The 19,245-nt window shown below is 36.4% G+C and overlaps 1 protein-coding gene across 7 annotated transcripts in view; it reads left to right on the top strand.

Annotated features, from left to right (window-relative positions):
* The window catches only part of ANO4 (anoctamin 4), a 457,591-nt gene that overhangs the window by 415,690 nt on the left and 22,656 nt on the right, over positions 1–19,245 (top strand). For all 7 annotated transcript variants that reach the window (XM_059402257.1, XM_059402256.1, XM_059402258.1 and 4 more), the window contains 2 exons: positions 915–1,057; positions 18,326–18,478. In XM_059402257.1, coding sequence (XP_059258240.1) covers positions 915–1,057; positions 18,326–18,478 — 296 coding nt within the window. The remainder of the gene's footprint in view (positions 1–914; positions 1,058–18,325; positions 18,479–19,245) is intronic.

Raw genomic sequence — 19,245 nt, 5'->3', positions numbered from 1 at the left:
CTTATTCCAAGTGCTTGATGTTGTCTGCGAAACTTTTTTAAATGCATAAAATTTAAAAATTAGCAGCATTATATGCTACTTTAAAGTATAAACCATAATTTATCAAAATGTCAGACATCAACAGAACTATATTTTATCTTCTAGTAGTATGGACAGAGAGCAAAACTGCAAAGTAGGTTGTTTATTTTTTTATACCCATCCCATTATTTCCTTATTTTGCCATTTGTTTTTGGGTTTTTCTGGCATGTCTAATCTTGGATACCCCTCCATTTTTCCTTGTCCCCTATAGCACACAGACCTGGTCCTTGCCCCCACTTTCTCAATCCTGTTCCATTTCATAAGATGCACTCCTGACCATTACTAAGGATTAATGTGCTAATCTCATCAGTGTGAGATGTATTTTACTGGGAATCAGAGTCCCTGTTGAGCTCAAGCTAAAAGCAGGCAAGTCCAGTTGTGGATGTGCAAGCTTCCATGTGCTAAGAGGGGAAGCATTTAATGGATCTGTAGAGCTTCCAGGCCCTCAGAATATGTAGGCCAGCACTCACATGATTAAGTTTGCCCATGCATCCTAAATTAAGTCAGCTAAGCCAAACCTTCCTCTACTCTGTGGTCTGGGTGTTGCCTTGGCGCTAGAGGAAAAGTTTATAGATGTTGTCCTCCATCCTACCCTCTGAGGCAACACAGAACATGAGATAATTTCATGAATAGTTAAAAAGTCATTCTGTTCATTTGCAAGTGCAAATGCATGAAGTACAGCCATTGATACGATCTTGCTAATCCAAGGTTTTATTTCCTTGGCAGCTGATCCTAAATGTTTTTAAATTATGGTTCTGTATTTGAAGTCTGTCTTATTGCTTAAGTCTTATGAACAGTCATATATTTTTTTTAAAGGAATTGATCTTGTTGTGCAGGTTAATTCAGAATTGGTGGACCAGAAGAAAAGTACGACAAGAACGTGGACCCGAAAGAAAAATAAGTTTCCCACAGTGGGAAAAGGACTACAACCTTCAGCCCATGAATGCCTATGGACTCTTCGACGAATACTTAGAAATGAGTATGCAAATATCCTATTTAATCCTATTAATTCTAAATGCCAATTCTAGAACTCAAGCTATATTCAGCTAGACAGGCATCCTCTATCATTGAGGCCAGCCATGTGGGAGAATTCTCCAGCCGAATGGAGAGGAGGGGAGTTTCTTGCTTTAAGAAGCTCAGTCCATAGAGATGGTGTCAAAAGCCTAGGCACTTTGAACTCTTCATGACATTGTGCCCTTTCCCTTGTCATCAATCACCAGGAAACAAAAATGATTTGGAAAACTTGGTGAACCAAAGAAAAGGGAGTTACCATGGCATGATTGATTCCCTCATTTAGCAGACATGTATTGAGCCATGTTATGTCCAGGCAGATGCTATGCTTGCCACAAGAGCTACAAGAAGGAATAAGGCACAGTCCCAGCTTTCAAAGAGTACATGAGCTAGTGGGGGAAAGCCAGAGATATAAAGTGCCCTCGATGCTGCAGGATGCATCAGTAGAGGGGATCAGGGGAACAGCCATTTCTCTTGGGGAGGATGGCAGGAAGCTGGGAATGCTTAAGCTATACTCCACTTACATTCAAGGACTTAAATCTGTCTATTAATCAAACCCAAGTTATTTATCTTGTATGTTGTGCATGTCCCCAAGCATGTATTCAAGAGCATGGGCTATGGAACCAGATTACCTGGGTTCAAATCCTAGCCCTATCACTTATTAACTATGAAACTTGGACAGTTAATCCCTGTCTCAATTTTTCACCTCTGAAGTAGGGAAAATAATGAGAGTAACCACTTCATAAGGTCCTTGTGTGGATTAAATGATTTAATCAATGGAAAGGGTTTAGAACAATGACCGGGCTCAGAGGATACACTTGGTACATGTTATTTGTATTATCGTTATTATTTTCCTGTTCTTATCTCCCAGGAGAGAAAAGCTAACAAATTTGCTTAACAGATATATTGAGTGTATATGGGTTGCTGTTCTTTTTTTCTTTCAATTATGTTTAAGCTCTTTAACATTGGGATAAAAGTGGGGTAGGGATGAGCAAGATGCATTACTTCTGAAAGAAACAGTTCTTTCTGGGAAAAATCTGAAAATTAAAGGAGTAGTAGAATTGATGCTTAATGTTCTTAGATTGCTTATATCTTAAGTATCTACTGTTGTTTTTGGAGTTTCAATTATAGAATGGCAGGATAATATAACTTAGAGGAAAAAATCAATGTAGGCATTAATAATAAAACTTAATAAAGGGAATTCATTAAGAGAACTAACCATTTTGAGGTCTCTTAATAGACTTTTCTCCCATAAAGAAGGAAATGAACAATAATGTTGGTATATTGAGTGCTTGAAAAGAATTTTTTATGTGGTTAGAATGAGTAGTGCTCCAAATACTGCAGTATCTGCAGCAAGAAACAAATCTCAGAAACATCACAAGCAGACTAGTGAATCCTGTGTCCTTTCATTCTTCTCATTTAATTTCTTAATGATTTCCTTGCTTTGTTATTTATATTTTTAATGTAATCGTTGCAGTATGATAGTGCAGAAAGTATATAACTAATTGTACAGATCAATAAATTTTTAAATATTTACCAATCTATGTAGGTGAGAATTTTGCAAACTACAGCACCCAGGTCAAGTTGAGTCCATTGTCTGTTTGGCTTTTTTTATTTTCAGCATAACAGTATCATTATTTTTGCACCACACCCAGTGCTCCATGCAATTCGTACCCTCTCTAATACCCACCACCTGGTACCCCGACCTCCCACCCCCCGCCCCTTCAAACCCCTCAGATTGTTTTTCAGAGTCCATAGTCTCTCATGGCTCACCTCCCCTTCCAATTTCCCCCAACTCCCTTGTCTTTGTCAGTTTTTATAAGTACGGTTTTATTGGTTCACAGCAATATCCAGTTATTTACATATTTTCTATTGTTGGTTTTACACAATAGTATAGTTGAATAGTTTTGGTAGAGACAGGCCTACCAAGCCTATAATGTTTACTGTCTGGCTCCTTAAAGAAAATGTTTGCCTTTCTGTATGGTCAATCAGGAAATAGGATATCTAAGAATCTATCTATCAAAGAAGATTCTTCGACTCAAAGAAGGCTCTTTGTTTTCTCTCCAAGTCCTAACATCCTCACTAATCATGCTACTGATTTCTAACACCATAGATTAATTTTTCCCCTTTTTTATCTACATGTGAGTGAAATTGTACAATACATACTATTTTGTAACTGGCTTCTTTCACTAAATATCATATTCATAAGATTCTTCTACACATAGTAAACTTTATTTTCATTGCCATATAGTATGCCTAGAATGTATACCTGGAGCAAAATTATGAAGCTGGTGGGGTTTCTCTTTTAGTATATGTGCTGCTGAAGCGAGCACTGGAGTTTCTCTTTGATACGGATCTCATCTTGCAAATGTGGTTGTTTTGTGTGTGTGTGTGTGTGTGTGTGTGTATGTGTGTGTGTGTGGTGTGTGTTTTGCATTTCTACTCCCAGACACTCCCCAACTTTCTCTTCTCCCCGCAACACACAGACCCCATCACCACCAATCCTTCAGTCCTCTCTCATATCATAAAATGCACCTCATGAGTATGAAACTTCATGAGCACTCCTAAGGATAAATGTGCTAGATAAAAGGGAGTTGGAGTAAATTGGAAGGGGTGGTGAATCATGAGAGACTATGGACTCTGAAAAACAACTGAGGGGTTTGAAGTGGCGGGGGCGTGGGCGGTTGGGGTAACAGAAGGTGGGTATTATAGAGGGCACAGATTGCATGGAGCACTGGGTGTGGTGAAAAAATAATGAATACTGTTTTTCTGAAATTAAATAAATTAATTTAATTTTAAAAACTTTTTAAAAATGTGCTAGATAAATGCTTTTTAATAGGAATCAATGCCTCTGTCAAGCTTGAGTCCAAAAAAAGGCAAATTTACTTGTGGAAATGCAGAGGTCAGTGTGCCAACAGATGGACTATTTTGTGAGTCTACAGATCTTCTAGGCTCCTGAAAATAGGTATGTGTCATTATTTATCCATGCTACGGGTGATAGACGTGGCTTATTACCAGGTTTGGGCTCTGACAAATAGTATTGTGAACATTTTTTACATGTGATTTGGTTAACATATATGCATATCTCAGAAGGGAACTTATGGAGGGGTGGACTTAGTAGGCCATAAGATAGGCATTTGTTGATCTTCAGATACTTTGAGTTTTCAAAACTGGGTTGTACCAGTTTACACTCCAACCAGCAATCTTAGAGCTTCAGTTAATTCCAAATACTCACTGAAACTTGTTAGGTCTTTGCAAATTTTAGCCACTCTGATTGGTACATAGTAGTATCTCGTGATTTTAATTTGAAATTTCATGGCAACTAGTAATGCTCAGCACCTTTTCATATGGTTATGGCCATAAGGCTATTTGATTTTTTTGTGAATTCTCATTTAAATCCATGTTCTTGTTTTGTTTGTTTGGTTTTTTGTGTGATTTGTAGAGGTGATTTACCTATTTTGGATATGAGTCCTTTATCTAATAGCTATGCTGCAAATTAAATATCCTTTCCTGGTTGGCTAATTGACATCTTACTCTTTTATTTTTCATTTATTTATTTTCAGCATAACAGTATCATTATTTTTTCACCACACCCAGTGCTCCATGCAATCCGTGCCCTCTATAATACCCACCACCTGGTACCCCGACCTCCCATCCCACCCCCGCCACTTCAAACCCCTCAGATTGTTTTTCAGAGTCCATAGTCTCTCATGATTCACCTCCCCTTCCAATTTACCCCAACCCCCTTCTCTCTAACTCCCCATGTCCTCCATGCTTTTTGTTATGCTCCACAAATAAGTGAAACCATATGATAATTGACTCTCTCTGCTTATTTCACTCAGCATAATCTCTTCCTCTTTTATTCACTTTAATACACCAACGTAAAAGTTTCAACTTCATTCTTCAGAATTGGTTGCCTATAACTTTTAGAATCAGATTTCTAATTTCTATACATAGCTCACTTTTCTATTGGGATTTTCTTTTCTCATTGATTTTTTTAAAATAATTTTTTATTTTTTATAAACATATATTTTTATCCCCAGGGGTACAGGTCTGTGAATCACCAGGTTTACACACTTCACAGCACTCACCAATGCACATACCCGTTGATTTTTTTAAGACTATTTTTTTAAAAGCAGTTTTAGGTTTACCACAAAATGGAGAAGTCTCAGGATTTCCCATATGCCTCCTATCTCCACACATGCATATCTTCCCCATTATCAACATCATTCACCAGAATGGCACATTTTTTTTTTAATCAAGGATAAATTTACATTAACATATAATCACCTGAAGTCCAGAGTTTACTTCGCACCTGGTGTTTTACATCCTGTGAGTTTGGACAAATGTATAAAGACATTTATCTATCCTTATAATATTAAATGAAGTATTTTCACTGTTCTAAAAAGCCTCTGTGCTCTGCCTATTCGTTTTCACCCCAACCTTGCCATGTACATACCTTTTGTCAGGTTAAAGCAGTTTCCTTATATCCCTAGATTGCTGAAGTCATCATGAATTATAATTAAATTTTATCAAATCATTTTTCTAAAACTACTAAAATGTGAGTTTTTCTTTATTTAATGTGGTGAATTTCATTGATGATTTTATTGTTGTTAACATTGTTACAACAACCTAGCAAACTTGGGGGAAAAACTTACTTGGTCATGATACTTTTTTTTTCTTTAATTGCCAAATTTAACTTGCTAATATCTGTGTATAAGTTCATGAAACATATCCTACTACAGTATTTCTCTTTTGTAATGTTTCTTTCGGGGATTGGTGTCATTGCTATGATGACCTCTGATTTGGATAATTTTCTCCTCTGTTTCTCTTCTTTTAAACTGTTTATGTAACATTATTATTTCTTACATACGTATTTGGAAAAGCTTAATGAGGTTGGTTAGACCTCAAATTTTCTTTTTGGGAAGATTTCTAACTGTAGATTTAATGTATTTAATAGATATAGGACTATTTAGATTTTCTGTTTTTTCTGGTATCCTTTTGATAGTTGGTTTTTTATTGTGTTTTTCAAGAAATTTATCCATTTTGTCTAATGTTGAAATTTAGTGGAATAAAATTATTTATAATACCCTTCTATTAACTTGTTATATGTATAAGGTCTGTAATATTCTTTTTCATGAATAATTCATAGTTAGTGCTTTTCTCTTTAACAGTGTGGCAATAAATTTATTAGTCTTTTCTAAAAAAATAGAAATTATGTTTTTTAAATTTTTTTCTCTATTATACATTTGCCTCCTATTTCATTCTTTCTGCTTTTATCTTTATTTCCATTCTTATGTGTTCTTTGGCCCAATTTTCTCTTTTCCCAACATTTTAAGAAAGAAATGTAAATTACTGATTTTCAGCTTTTCTTCTTATCCAATATAGGCATTTAGAGCTGTAATTTTCTCTATGAACACTGCTTAGCTATATCCCATAAGTTTTGACATGTAATATTTTCATTATCAAGATGTATTCCAGTTGCCATTCATTTTTGACCTATGAATTTTTCTAGTGATGTGTTGCTTACCCTCAAAGCATGTAGGTATTTTCTAGTTATCCCTCTGTCACTGATATCTAATTTAACTCCACTGTAGTTAGAGGATATTCTCTGTGTTATGTCAGTTCTTCATTATATGTTGAGATTTGCTTTATGTCCTGGCATATTTTGGTGAGTGTTTCAAGTGTATTCTGCAATTGTTGGATATAATGCTCTATGGATGTCATTAATCAATGTTGTTTGTGCTGTTTGAATCTTCTATGTTCTTATTCAACTATTTTATCTACTAGTTACTAAGTATATTAAAATCCCCACATATGGTTATGAATTTAACTTTTAGTTCTGTCAGCTTTTCCTTTACATAGTTTGAAGCTGTGTTATTACATGCAAACCTTTTAGGATTTTTCTAGTTTATTGTCGAATTGACCTTTTTATGTAAATTCATTTTTTATCTCTAATAATGCAATATATTGAAGACTTGATGAGCAATAAGCTATGGAGTTAACATTAAAACCTTCCAAAGGACAGAACTGAGCCTCTTGCTGTCTTTTAGGACTAAGAAGATAAGGATTCGCCACATTCTCAGTCAAGGCCAAGAAACAAGAAAAAAACAGAGATGGACCATGTTTTATACAAACTGTCCCCAACACCAGCACAGCTTAATCCATGACCAAATTGAAGTGATCATCTCCTTTATTTTTTTTAAGATTTTATTTACTTATTTGACAGACAGAGATCACAAGTAGGCAGAGAGGCAGGCAGAGAGAGAGAGAGAGGGAAGCAGGCTCCCTGCTGAGCAGAGAGCCTGGTGTGGGACTCGATCCCAAGACCCTGAGATCATGACCTGAGCCGAAGGCAGCAGCTTAACTCACTGAGCCACCCAGGCACCTGATCATCTCCTTTTTTTTATCTAATAACAGCACAAGGAACACTTTCTTGTAGATAAGAACGTAACTGAGAGCAGAGATCAAGAAACTTGCCCTTAAAAAGCTAGATAGTAAATAATTAAGGTTTTGGGGGCCAAGAGGCAAAATTGAGACTATTAAATACTTTATATTATATAAATACTTACAAATAAAAACACTTCAAATATAAAAAAATCATTTTTAGCTCAGAGATGATTTTAAAAGAAACAAAACTGTATCTGGCCAGATGTAGCCTGCAGGCTATAGTTTATTATTTCTTGATTTAGGGCTTCTACATGTCTGGCCAATAATAAAAATTATTGGGCATGTGGCCTATTGAGTTATAAGAAAAGTAAACAATTTCATAACAAAGAAAGGTGTCTATACTTCAAATGCAAAATCAGAGTTGCATACCATCAAATACTATGGAAAATCAAGCAAATATGGTATCACAAAAAGAAAATAATTCTCCAGCAATCAAACTCTAAGGCACAGAATATCATGATTTAACTGATAGAGAATTCAATATAGAGATTTAAATACAGAGAGTTAAATGCAGATTTAACTGATAGAGAATTCACAAAAACTCAGAAAGGCAATTCAATGAACTTGGGAATAAAATTAATGAACAGAAGTGGTTCTTTACCAGAAAGATTAAAATTATTTTAAAAAGAACCAAATAGAAATTCTGGAGCTAAAGAATTCAGTGAATGACATGAAGAATGCAATAGAGAGCATAGGTTAGGTGACAGAGCAAGTCAGATGGAAGAAAAAATAAATGACTGGGAGGAAAGGAATATAGAAATAATTGACTTAGAAGAGGATAAAGAACTTGGACTTTTAAAAAGTGAAGAAACCCTTTGAGAGGTATCAGATTCAATCATAATAACAAATATAAGAATAATTGGTATACCAGAAGGAGAAGAGAGGGAGAGGGTGTCAGAGGGCTTCTTTAAAGAAATAATAGCTGAGACCTTCATAAATCAGGGGAAGGCCTTAGACATACAAGTGCACAGAGCTAATAGAACACCCTGTTATCTCAATGCAAAACAAATGAAAAAACAAACCAACCTCTTCCAAGGTACATTATAAAGAAACTCTCAAAAATCAGTAATAAAATTAAAGGAAGCCAGGGGAAGAAAAGCAACCTACAAAGGAATCCTCATTAGTCTATAAGCAGATTTCTCACAAAAATTCTACAGGCCAGGGCACCTGGGTGGCTCAGTTGTTGAGCATCTGCCTTTGGCTCGGGTCGTGATCCCAGGGTCCTGGGATTGAGCCCCACATTGGGCTCCCTGATCATTGGGAGGCCTGTTTCTCCCTCTCCCACTCTCCCTATTTGTAGTTGCTCTCTTGCTGTCTCTTTCTTAAAAAAAAAAAAAAAAAAAAAATCTACAGATCAGGAGAGCAAGGAATGACATTTAAAGCACTGAAAGATAAAAATTATCCACTAAGAATACTTTATCTGGCAGTTATCTGCCAGGGATGAAGGAGAAATTAAGACTTTCCCTAACAAAAACTAAAGGAGTACATCATCACCATACCTGCCTTGCAAGAAATGCTGAAAAGAAGTCTTGAAGCTGAAAAAAAAAAAAAAAAAAAAAAAAGTTGCCAATTGAGGACTTAAAAATATATGAAGGTACACAAAACTCTAGTAGAGGTGAAAATGTATTTAGAACAGAAAAACCAACTTTATAATAGGTTGGTGGATGCTGTATTAACACCTTAACTATTGTATAAAAGCTAAAGGAACGCTGGATTCAGAGTCCAGAGTGCTCACCATTACACCATATGGTTTCACTTATTTGTGGAGAATAACAAATAGCATGGAGGACATGGGGAGTTAGAGAGGAGAAGGGAGTTGGGGGAAATTGGAAGGGGAGGTGAACCATGAGACTATGAACTCTGAAAAACAATCTGAGGGGTTTGAAGCGGCAGAGGGTGGGAGCCTGGGGGAACCAGGTGGTGGGTATTAGAGAGGGCACAGATTGCATGGAGCACTGGGTGTGGTGCAAAAATAATGAATACTGTTATGCTGAAAATAAATTTTTAAAAATTAATTAAAAAAATTAAAAAATTAAAAGAGAAAATAATAAATGCTATAATTAGAAAAAAAAGTTAAAGGAAAAGAGCATTAAAAATAACTATAGCTACTATAATTTGTTAGTGAATTTACAGCATAAAAAGAGGTAATTGTTACACCAAAAATATAAAAAGAGGAGTAAAAGTGTAGAGGCTTTATAGACAAAGATTAGTTGCTATTAGCATAAAATGGACTGTTTTATATATATTTTATGTAAGCCAGAAAGAAACCACAAAGCAAAAATCTATAGTAGATTCATGAAACACACAAAAAAAGACTGAGTATATTGTGATGGAAAACACCAACTTTAGAGGTAGACAGAAAGAAAAGGAAAAAAATACATAAATACAAAACAACCAGAAGACCTATGGTAAGATGACAGTAATGAATCCTTACATATCAATAATCACTCTAAATTTGAATGAATTCAATTCAACAATTAAAAGGTACAAAATGACTAGATGGATTAAAAAACAAGAGCCAACTATATGTTGCCTGTAGGAGACTCATTTCAGCTCTACAGACACACAAAGGAATGGAAGAAGAAACCAAAAGAAATGCTAGTAGAAATCAACAGAAAGTGAGATTAGCCATAGTTGGGTCAGACAAAATAGAATTCAAGGCAAAAAATGGTAACAAGACAAAGCCTTAAAAGGATACTTCACCTTGACCAAGTGGAATTTATTCCTGGGCTGCAAGTTTGGTTCAACATCCGCAAATCAGTGTGATACAATACATTAATAAAAGAAAGAACAAGAACCATATGATACTCTCAATAGATGCTGAAAAAGCATTTGACAAAGTATAGCATCCTTTCTTGATCAAAACTCTTCAAAGTGTAGGTATAGAGGATACATACCTCAATATCAAAGCCATCTATGAGAAACGCACAGCAAATATCATTCTTATTAGGGAAAAACTGAGAGCTTTTCCCCTAAGGCCAGGAACATGGCAGTGATGTCCACTATCACCACTGCTGTTCAGCATAGTACTAGATGTCCTAGCCTCAGCAGTCAGACAACAAAAAGAAATAAAAGGCATCCGAATTGCCGAAGAAGTCAAACTCTCACTCTTTGCAGATGATATGATACTGTCTGTGGAAAACCCAAAAGACTCCACTCCAAAACTGCTAGTACTCATACAGGAATTCATCAAAGTGTTAGGATGTAAAATCAATGCACAGAAAGCAGTTGCATTTCTATACACCAACAGCAAGATAGAAGAAAGAGAAATTAAGGAGTCGATCCCATTTACATTTGCATCTAAAACCATAAGATACCTAGGAATAAACCTAACTAAAAGCTAAAGAATATGTACTCAGAAAACTATAAAGTACTCATGAAAGAAACTAAGGAAGACACAAAGAAATGGAAAAACGTTCCATGCTCATGGATTAGAAGAACAAACATTGTGAAAATGTCTATGCTACCTAAAGCAATCTACATGTTTAATTCAATCCCTATCCAAACACCATCAATTTTTTTCAAAGCAATCCTAAAGTTTATATGGAGCTAGAAAAGAACACAAATATCCAGAGGAATGTTGGAAAAGAAACCCAAGCTGCTGGCATCACAATTCCAGACTTCAAGCTCTATTACAAAGCTGTCATCATCAAGACAGTATGGTACTGGCACAAAAACAGACACATAAACCAATGGAACAGAATATAGAGCTCAGAAACAGACCCTCAACTCTATGGTCAACTAATCTTTAACAAAGCAGGAAAAAATGTCCAATGGAAAAAAAAAGAGTCTCTTCAACAAATTATGTTGGGAAAACCGGACAGCCACATGCAGAAGAATGAAGCTGGACCATTTCCTTATACCACACACAGAAATAGAGTCCAAATGGATGAAAGACCTCAATGTGAGACAAGAATCCAACAAAATCCTTGAGGGGAACACAGGCAGAAACTCCTTTGACCTCAGCCACAGCAACTTCTTCCTAGAAACATCACCAAAGGCAAGAGAAGCAAGAGCAAAAATGAACTATTGGGGCTTCATCAGGACAAAAAGCTTTGCACAGCAGAGGAAACAGTCAACAAAACCAAAAGACAACTGACAGAATGGGAGAAGATATTTGCAAATGACATATCAGATAAAGGGCTAGTATCCAATATCTAGAAAGAACTTATCAAACTTAACACCCAAAGAACAAATAATCCAATCAAGAAATGAGCACAGAACAAGAACAGACATTTCTGCAAAGAAGACATCCATATGGCCAACAGACTACATGAAAAAGTTCTCAATATCACTTGGCTTCAAGGAAATACAAGTCAAAACCACAACAAGATACCACCTCACACCAGTCAGAATGGCTAAAATTAACAACACAGGAAACAACAGATGTTGGCGAGGATGAAGAGAAAGGGGAATCCTCCTACACTGTTGGTGGGAATGCAAGCTGGTGGAGCCACTCTGGAAAACAGTATGGAGGTTGTAGTCACACCAAACTGCAGGATACACTCCCTCTTTTGTCCCGAGAAGGTTTTGTTGATGGGCAAGGCCTGAAGTCAGACCAGATGTCTGCCCCAGCCCACTGCTGGGGTTGCAGTTGGACTGTTAGGTGTAGTTTAACTTCCCCCTCCCCAGAGAAGAGCATGAGTGACTTTGAAGTGCTGCTGGCTACTGTGGAGTCGGCTTGCACAATGCCACTGCTTTCGATGGCTTCCTGCCAAGGGTGAATTGAATGGGGTATGTTCATAGGAGAGTGTGGAGGCAGGGTGAGTTGTTAGCAGGCTAGATGGAAGGTGTTCAGGATGATTTTCACAAGTGTCCATGTATCTAGGCTAGGGGACAGGGAGAGGAATGGCACGCACCAGTTCTTTTGTTCCTGGAGAAGTCTTCTAAAGATCCCTGCCCTTCTAGCACACATTTTGAGATTAGTAAATAAATCCTCCCGTATACTCCAGGTGTTTTTAAAACTGCTGTTTCTATGCTATATCTCAGTGGGGCTGTTTATTGTCCTGTCTCTTTAAGGATAAGAACTCAAGGTGGTGGGTATTAGGGAGGGCACATATTGCACAGAGCACTGGGTGTGGTGCAAAAACAATGAATACTGTTAAGCTGAAAAGAAATTTTAAAAAATAAATAAATATAACTTTAAAAAAAAAGAAAGGATAAGAACTCAGTTTTCTGTCACCCTCTAAGTCTCTCAGATCTGAGCTGCTAATTTTTAAAAGTTCCAGGTGTTAAGCTCCACTGATTGAAAATCAGAGACATTTAACTTCATGAATTTTTAGAAAGCCAAATGTTATGGGGATTTGTTTCCCAAAACTGGTCACCATTTTGGGGGTGCCTCATGTAAGTTCTGCTCTTCTCCCTTCTCTGTGCCTGTAATGTTTCTCCCTCTAGTAGACAGTCTCACAGGTCAGTTTGGCTGCCAATTGAGTCTTCACCCTTCCTACCATTTTTTGATATAGACTTTCCTCTATTATTAGCTGTGGAGAGTCTGTTCTTTGCATCTTTGGGTTATTTTCTGGGTTATTTACACTGATGTGGGTGTTGACTAGACATAGCTAGGGACAAGGTGAGCTTTAGTTCTTACTCTGCCATCATCCCCAGAAGTAACAAAAGCAGTTTGAACTATATAGCAATAAATGTATTATTAAGAAATTTAGAATATTTTGGGGTGCCTGGGTGGCTCAGTGGATTAAAGCCTCTGCCTTCAGCTCAGGTCATGATCCTGGGGTCCTGGGATTGAGCCCCACATCAGGCTCTCTGTTCAGTGGGGAGCCTGATTCCCCTCTCTCTCTCTGCCTGCCTCACTCCCTACTTGTGATCTCTGTCTGTCAAATAAATAAATGAAATCTTAAAAAAAAAAATTAGAATATTTCAAATACCCTAACTTTATACTTCAAGGAACTGGAAAAAGAAAGAACAAACTGCCCAAAGTGACTAGAAGGAAGGAAATAATAAAGATGAGAGCAGAAATAAATGAAATAAAGACCAGAAAAAAACAATAGATAAGATCAGCAAAATAGGGATGATTTGTTAAAATTGACAAACCTTTAGCTAGACTAAGAAAAAAGAAAAGACTCAGATAAAATTAGAAATAAAAAAGGAGATAATACAATGGATATTGCAGAAATTGTATAAGAGGCTATAATGAATAATCACATATCAACAAATTAGATAACTTAGAAGAAATGGATAAATTCTAAAAACAGACAACCCAGAAGAGTGCATCAGAAAGGAATAGAAAATATGAACAAACCAAAGACAAAGAGATTAAGTCAGTAATAAAAAATACCCCACGACAGTGAACCTGAGATCATATGGTTTCACTGGTGAATTCTACCAAACATTTAAAGAAGAATTAATACAAATCCTTCTCAAACTATTCCAAAAAACATAAGAAGAGGAAACACCACAAGGCCAGAATTACCTTGATACCAAAGCCAGTTAAGGATACTAAAAGAGGGGTGCCTGGGTGGCTCAGTGGGTTAAAGCCTCTGCCTTCAGCTCAGGTCATGATCCCAGGGCACCTGGGTGGCTCAGTGGGTTAAAGCCTCTGCCTTTGGCTCAGGTCATGATCCCAGGGTCCTGGGATTGAGCCCCACATCGGGCTCTCTGCTCCACAGGGAGCCTGCTTCCCTTCCTCTCTCTGTCTGCCTCTCTGCCTACTTGTGATCTCTGTCTGTAAAATAAATAAGTAAAATTTTTTAAAAAAAAGGATACTAAAAGAAAAGTATAAGGAAATATCCAGGATGAATATAAATGCAAAAATTCTCAATAAAATATGAGTAAACTAATTATTTTAGTGTCTTTCTGAATTCAAACACTGTAACCAAATGGGATTTATGCCTGGGATGTAAGCTGGTTGAAAACAGACAAGTCGAATGTAATACATTAGTAGAACAAGAGATAAAAATCATATGATAATCTCAATAGAGTCAGAGAATGCATTTGATAAAACATGACTTCTTTTAATTATAAAATTCCTCAAAAGGTTGGGAATAGAAGGAACATATCTCAACATGATAAAGACCACACAGGATAAACGCACAGCTAATATTATACTCAGTGGAGAAAAATTAAAGACTTTTCCACTAAGATCAAAAAATAGACAAGGATGCTCACTCTCCCTACTCTTATTCAATGTAGTACCAGAATTCCCAATTAAAACAATTAGGCAGAACAGAAAAAGGCATCCAAATCAGAAAAGAAGTAAAATTGTCACGATTTGCAGATGAAATGATTTTATATACAGGAAATCTCAAAAAGAGTCAACTAAAAAAAAACATCAGCACTAGTCAACAATTTCAGTAAAGTTGCAGGATGTACTGTGCACTAAGAGTGAAATATCTGAAAGAGAAAGAAAGCTACCCCACCTAGAATAGCATCAAAATCTACACCTAGGAATAAAATTAACGAAGAAAGTGAAAGATCTGTACGGTGAAACCTATAAGACTTTGCTGAATGAAACTGAAAAGGCACAAATGGAGAGACCCGTCCTCTGTTCATGGATCAGAAGAATTAATGTTAAAATGTCCATACTGCCCTAAGCCATCTGCAGAGTCAATGCAATCCCCATTAAAATATCAATAGCATTCTTCAGAGAAACAGAACAAAAACAAAAAAACAGACAAAACAAAACAAAAGAAAACAAAAAGCAGGGAGCCTGGGTGCCTTTATCAGTTAAGCAGCTGCCTTCAGCTCAGGTCATGATCTTGGGAAGCCAAGCCTTCTTATGAAGCCCTGTATTGGGTTCCCCACTCAGCGAGGAGTGTGCTTCTCTCTCTTCCTCTAACCTTCTGCCTGCTTGTGCCCTGACCCCTCAAGAAATAAAATCTTTAACAAAAAAATAAATAAATAAATAAAAGAAAAAAGCCCTGAAATCTGTATGGAAATAAAGAAGAATTTAAATAATTAACACAGTCATGAGGAAAAAAAACAAAGCTGGAAATAGCACACGTTGCTGATTTCAAACTATATTATAAATCTGTATTAACAAAAACAGTATCTTACTGGAGTAAAATAATACACATAAACGATGGAATATAATAGACAATCCAGAATTAAATACCTTCATGTTTGGTCAACTAATATTCAACAAAAGAACCAAGAATAACTTAATGGGGAAAGGATAGTCTCTTCAACAAATGGTGTTAGAAAAAACTGGATAAACACATGTAGAAAAATAAAATTGAATCCCTCTCTTACATTACTCATGAAAATTAACCCAAAATGGATCAAAGACTGAAACATAAGAGTCAGTACCATATAGGGAAAGAGCCATAAAATCAAGACAAAATAAGTTCTCCAATATAAGCAGAGTTGTAGAAGCTACTAAGGAAGCAATAGTTAATTACAATTATGAGAGGTTCTAGCAGAGGCCACACTGAGTTTAAGCTTGAAGGAAGATAGAACTTCACCAGGATATGAGTAAAAATGCTAAGTATATGACTCCATAAAACCAGAAGTTTGGTGTGGCCAAAGTAGAGGATCGCTTGGGAAACCTGGCTAAGCATGAGGTATGTTTGGACATGAGGCTTGGAAGATCCTTGAATGGCACAGTGAAAAGTTTGGGATTTAGTCTATAGGCAATGAGAACCTTCTGAAATGTTCAGAATAGAGAGAAGATTGATGATTCTTTATGGGCTATAACCAATATTGACAGAAGTGAGAAAGAGAAGTCAGTTAGAACAGGAGTGAACTCCAGTAAGGAGACTGGAGACTTGGTTTTTGTGCAAGACAAATCTGAAGGGAAGGAAGATATGAAGGGAGAAACAGATTTAAGGATGAGGGATTGAGGTTTAAGATTGAATCAGGGTTTGGAGAGTGCTGCTTCTATAGCATAATAGGAGACAAGTGGAAACTCCCTGATAAGACTCAAGGTGCAAGATAGAGAATTGAGAATCCTTATCAGAGAGATAATAATTAAGTCATGAAAGTAGAGGTACTGACCCAAGGACAGAAGTCAACAAAAAGATGACGCTAAGGGGAAAACTAAGGAGATGGCTATTGGGGAGTGAAGCATAGGCATGGAGTATGAATGTGACCCAGGACAGGTGACACCCTGGAGGTGGCAGTGCCACAGAGATGAGGTAAATGGACTGACTCTTCAGGACTCTGGAACCACATTAGCCATGTTGAAATTGCTTCTTAGTTGTGTGTCAAGTAAGTTATTTGACCTCTTAGTGCCTCCGTTTCCTCACCCGTAAAGTAAGGGTAATAATAATGCCAATACAATAGAGTTATTATGAAAACTAAATGAGCTAATATATGTGAAGTAATTACAACAGTGGCTGTTACATAGAAATTGTATATAAGTGTTAGTCATTATTAGGTTCTAAAATACTCAAACTATACAGTCATTCATTTAGCTAAGTACTTTTTTGCAGTCCACAATACCCAATAAATTGTATTTTTAAATTTTCATTTATGCTGTCTGGTTGCTTTGCATCAGGGACTGCCTTTTTGTTTGTTTGTTTGTTTGAGTTTGTTTTTAACATTTTATTTTGCAAAGTTGCAAAAATAATAGAGTTCCCCTATACTCGTCACCTTATTTCCCCTAATATGTTATATATTTATTGAAACCAGAAAATAATCATTAATACACTATTAACTAATCACAAACCTTATATTAATATTACCAGGGTTTTTTTTTTTTTTTTAACTTTTTCTTGTCCATGACCCATCCTGGATCCAACATTGCATTTAAATGTTGTATCTCCTTAGTTTCTTCCAACCTAGGACAGTTCTTTGTTTTTCATGATCTTGATACACTTGAAGAGTACTGGCCAAGAGTTCAGTAGAAGGTCCTTCAGTTTGGGTTAATCTATTGTTTTCTCATGATTAGGTCGAGGTTATGCCTTTTTGGCAAGATCACCACAGAAATGGTGTATGCTCAGTATTATCATAACAGGGGCATGAGATGTCAATATGTCTTATTACAGGTAATATTGATTACCAGGTTTTTCCACTGTGAAGATAATGGTTTCCCCCTCCCCAAAAATATGGGTTTTTTTCCTCTGTAATTACTCTCACATAGGGAGATACTTTGAGAATATACAAATGTCCTATTTTTTTTAACTATAATTCCCCTATTAACTTTAGCATTCTTTGGTGGTTCTTGCCTGTAATAATTACTGCAATGTTTTTGACCAACAGTGATATTGTATCTTTATCATTTCTTTTATATTTATTTTTATGCATTTATTTTCTAATTTATTAATTAAAATTCTACCATAGGGAGGAGCTATCCCTTCTCCCTCATTTATTCAGTTATTTATATCAGCATTATATTAGTATATTAGATATTTAGTCTTTAGATTTAATGCAATACTCTCATTTATTTTGTTGTATATATTGTTCCCACTCTTGCCATTGGTAGCTCCTTCAGGTTTGTCCTGTGTCCTACTGACATGCTCCCCATTCCATTTCAAGGACTTCCTAACTTTCTGGCATTATGAGATATTCCAGCCTTCCCTTGTATTTTCCTGCCATGGCTCTGGAATCAAACCTTTTTTTCAAGGAGCTGTGTACCTTTTATTAAACAATGGTACTTAGAAAACAAGATCTGGATCCTAGGTATGGTCATTGCTCCTAGGATGTCATTCCTTCCAGGTCCAGGTAATGCCTCTTTTTCCAGCATCCTGGCCATCTTTGTGAAAGAGATGTTTCCTGGGCTTCTATATTGGAAAAAATAAGGGTGAAGACAAGGACACTTTCAGATTATTATCCTTTTGAAAGTAGTAATGGAAAGCCAAGACTCTGTTCTTTTTCCTTTTTTCTTCTCTAGTTCTTCAATTTGGATTCACAACTATCTTTGTGGCAGCTTTTCCCCTAGCACCACTTCTGGCCTTACTGAATAACATAATTGAAATTCGACTTGATGCCTACAAATTTGTCACACAGTGGAGGCGACCTTTAGCTTCAAGGGCCAAAGACATAGGTAAACTGGATTTGAAATGTTTTAAAGATATTAACTATATGGTGGATAAAGTAAAAACAAACACCAACTCTAGATTTTTACTTATGGTTTCCATGTAAGAGGACTTAACTTATTCTTGCAAAAGAATAATTATGTTAGCTTTAAATAACGTGAGACAAGAAGTAAAGGTGCCTATTTGGAAATTCATAATTTCCAATACTAGAGACTTTGTGCTTAAATAGATTTTCAATTTTGTTATTTGAACTTGGAATCTAGAATTTTGATTTATTATTGTTTATTTCCTTTTTAAAGTAATCTTCCATTTGCTTTATTTTGCCCAAATGTTTCCCAGTCACATAAAGCATAATCCAGTCTTTCTAAAGACAGAGATGGCCTTTGACAGGAGAGGCTGAGTCTAATCAAATGCAGCCTCTTGAGCACTGCCTGAGATCAGAGATGATCTTTTACTTACTTCTGCATCAATTGCTTGGAACAGAACCAGCAGGCACTCAGTGTATATGGAAGAGAATTGAATATAGATGTACATGGCTCACAGCAGTCTCTGACCTCCATATGAAAGAAACCACATTCAGTGAGCACCTATCCTAGGTCAGTGCAACAGGCCCTGGGCCCACCCAGATGTCAGCACCCTTCAGGAGCTCCCATTCTCGTAGTGGCTTGACAGTGGAAGTGCTCATCTTATTGGATAATGTATTGGTGCCTTATCACTGACTAGAACTCTCTGACTTAAGCCTGATCCTGACTGACTCATTAAGTCTTGAGCATTG

This window comes from Mustela nigripes, chromosome 6, assembly GCF_022355385.1.
Source record: "Mustela nigripes isolate SB6536 chromosome 6, MUSNIG.SB6536, whole genome shotgun sequence".
NCBI lineage: Eukaryota > Metazoa > Chordata > Mammalia > Carnivora > Mustelidae > Mustela > Mustela nigripes.
This window is presented reverse-complemented; position numbering and strand designations above follow the sequence as displayed.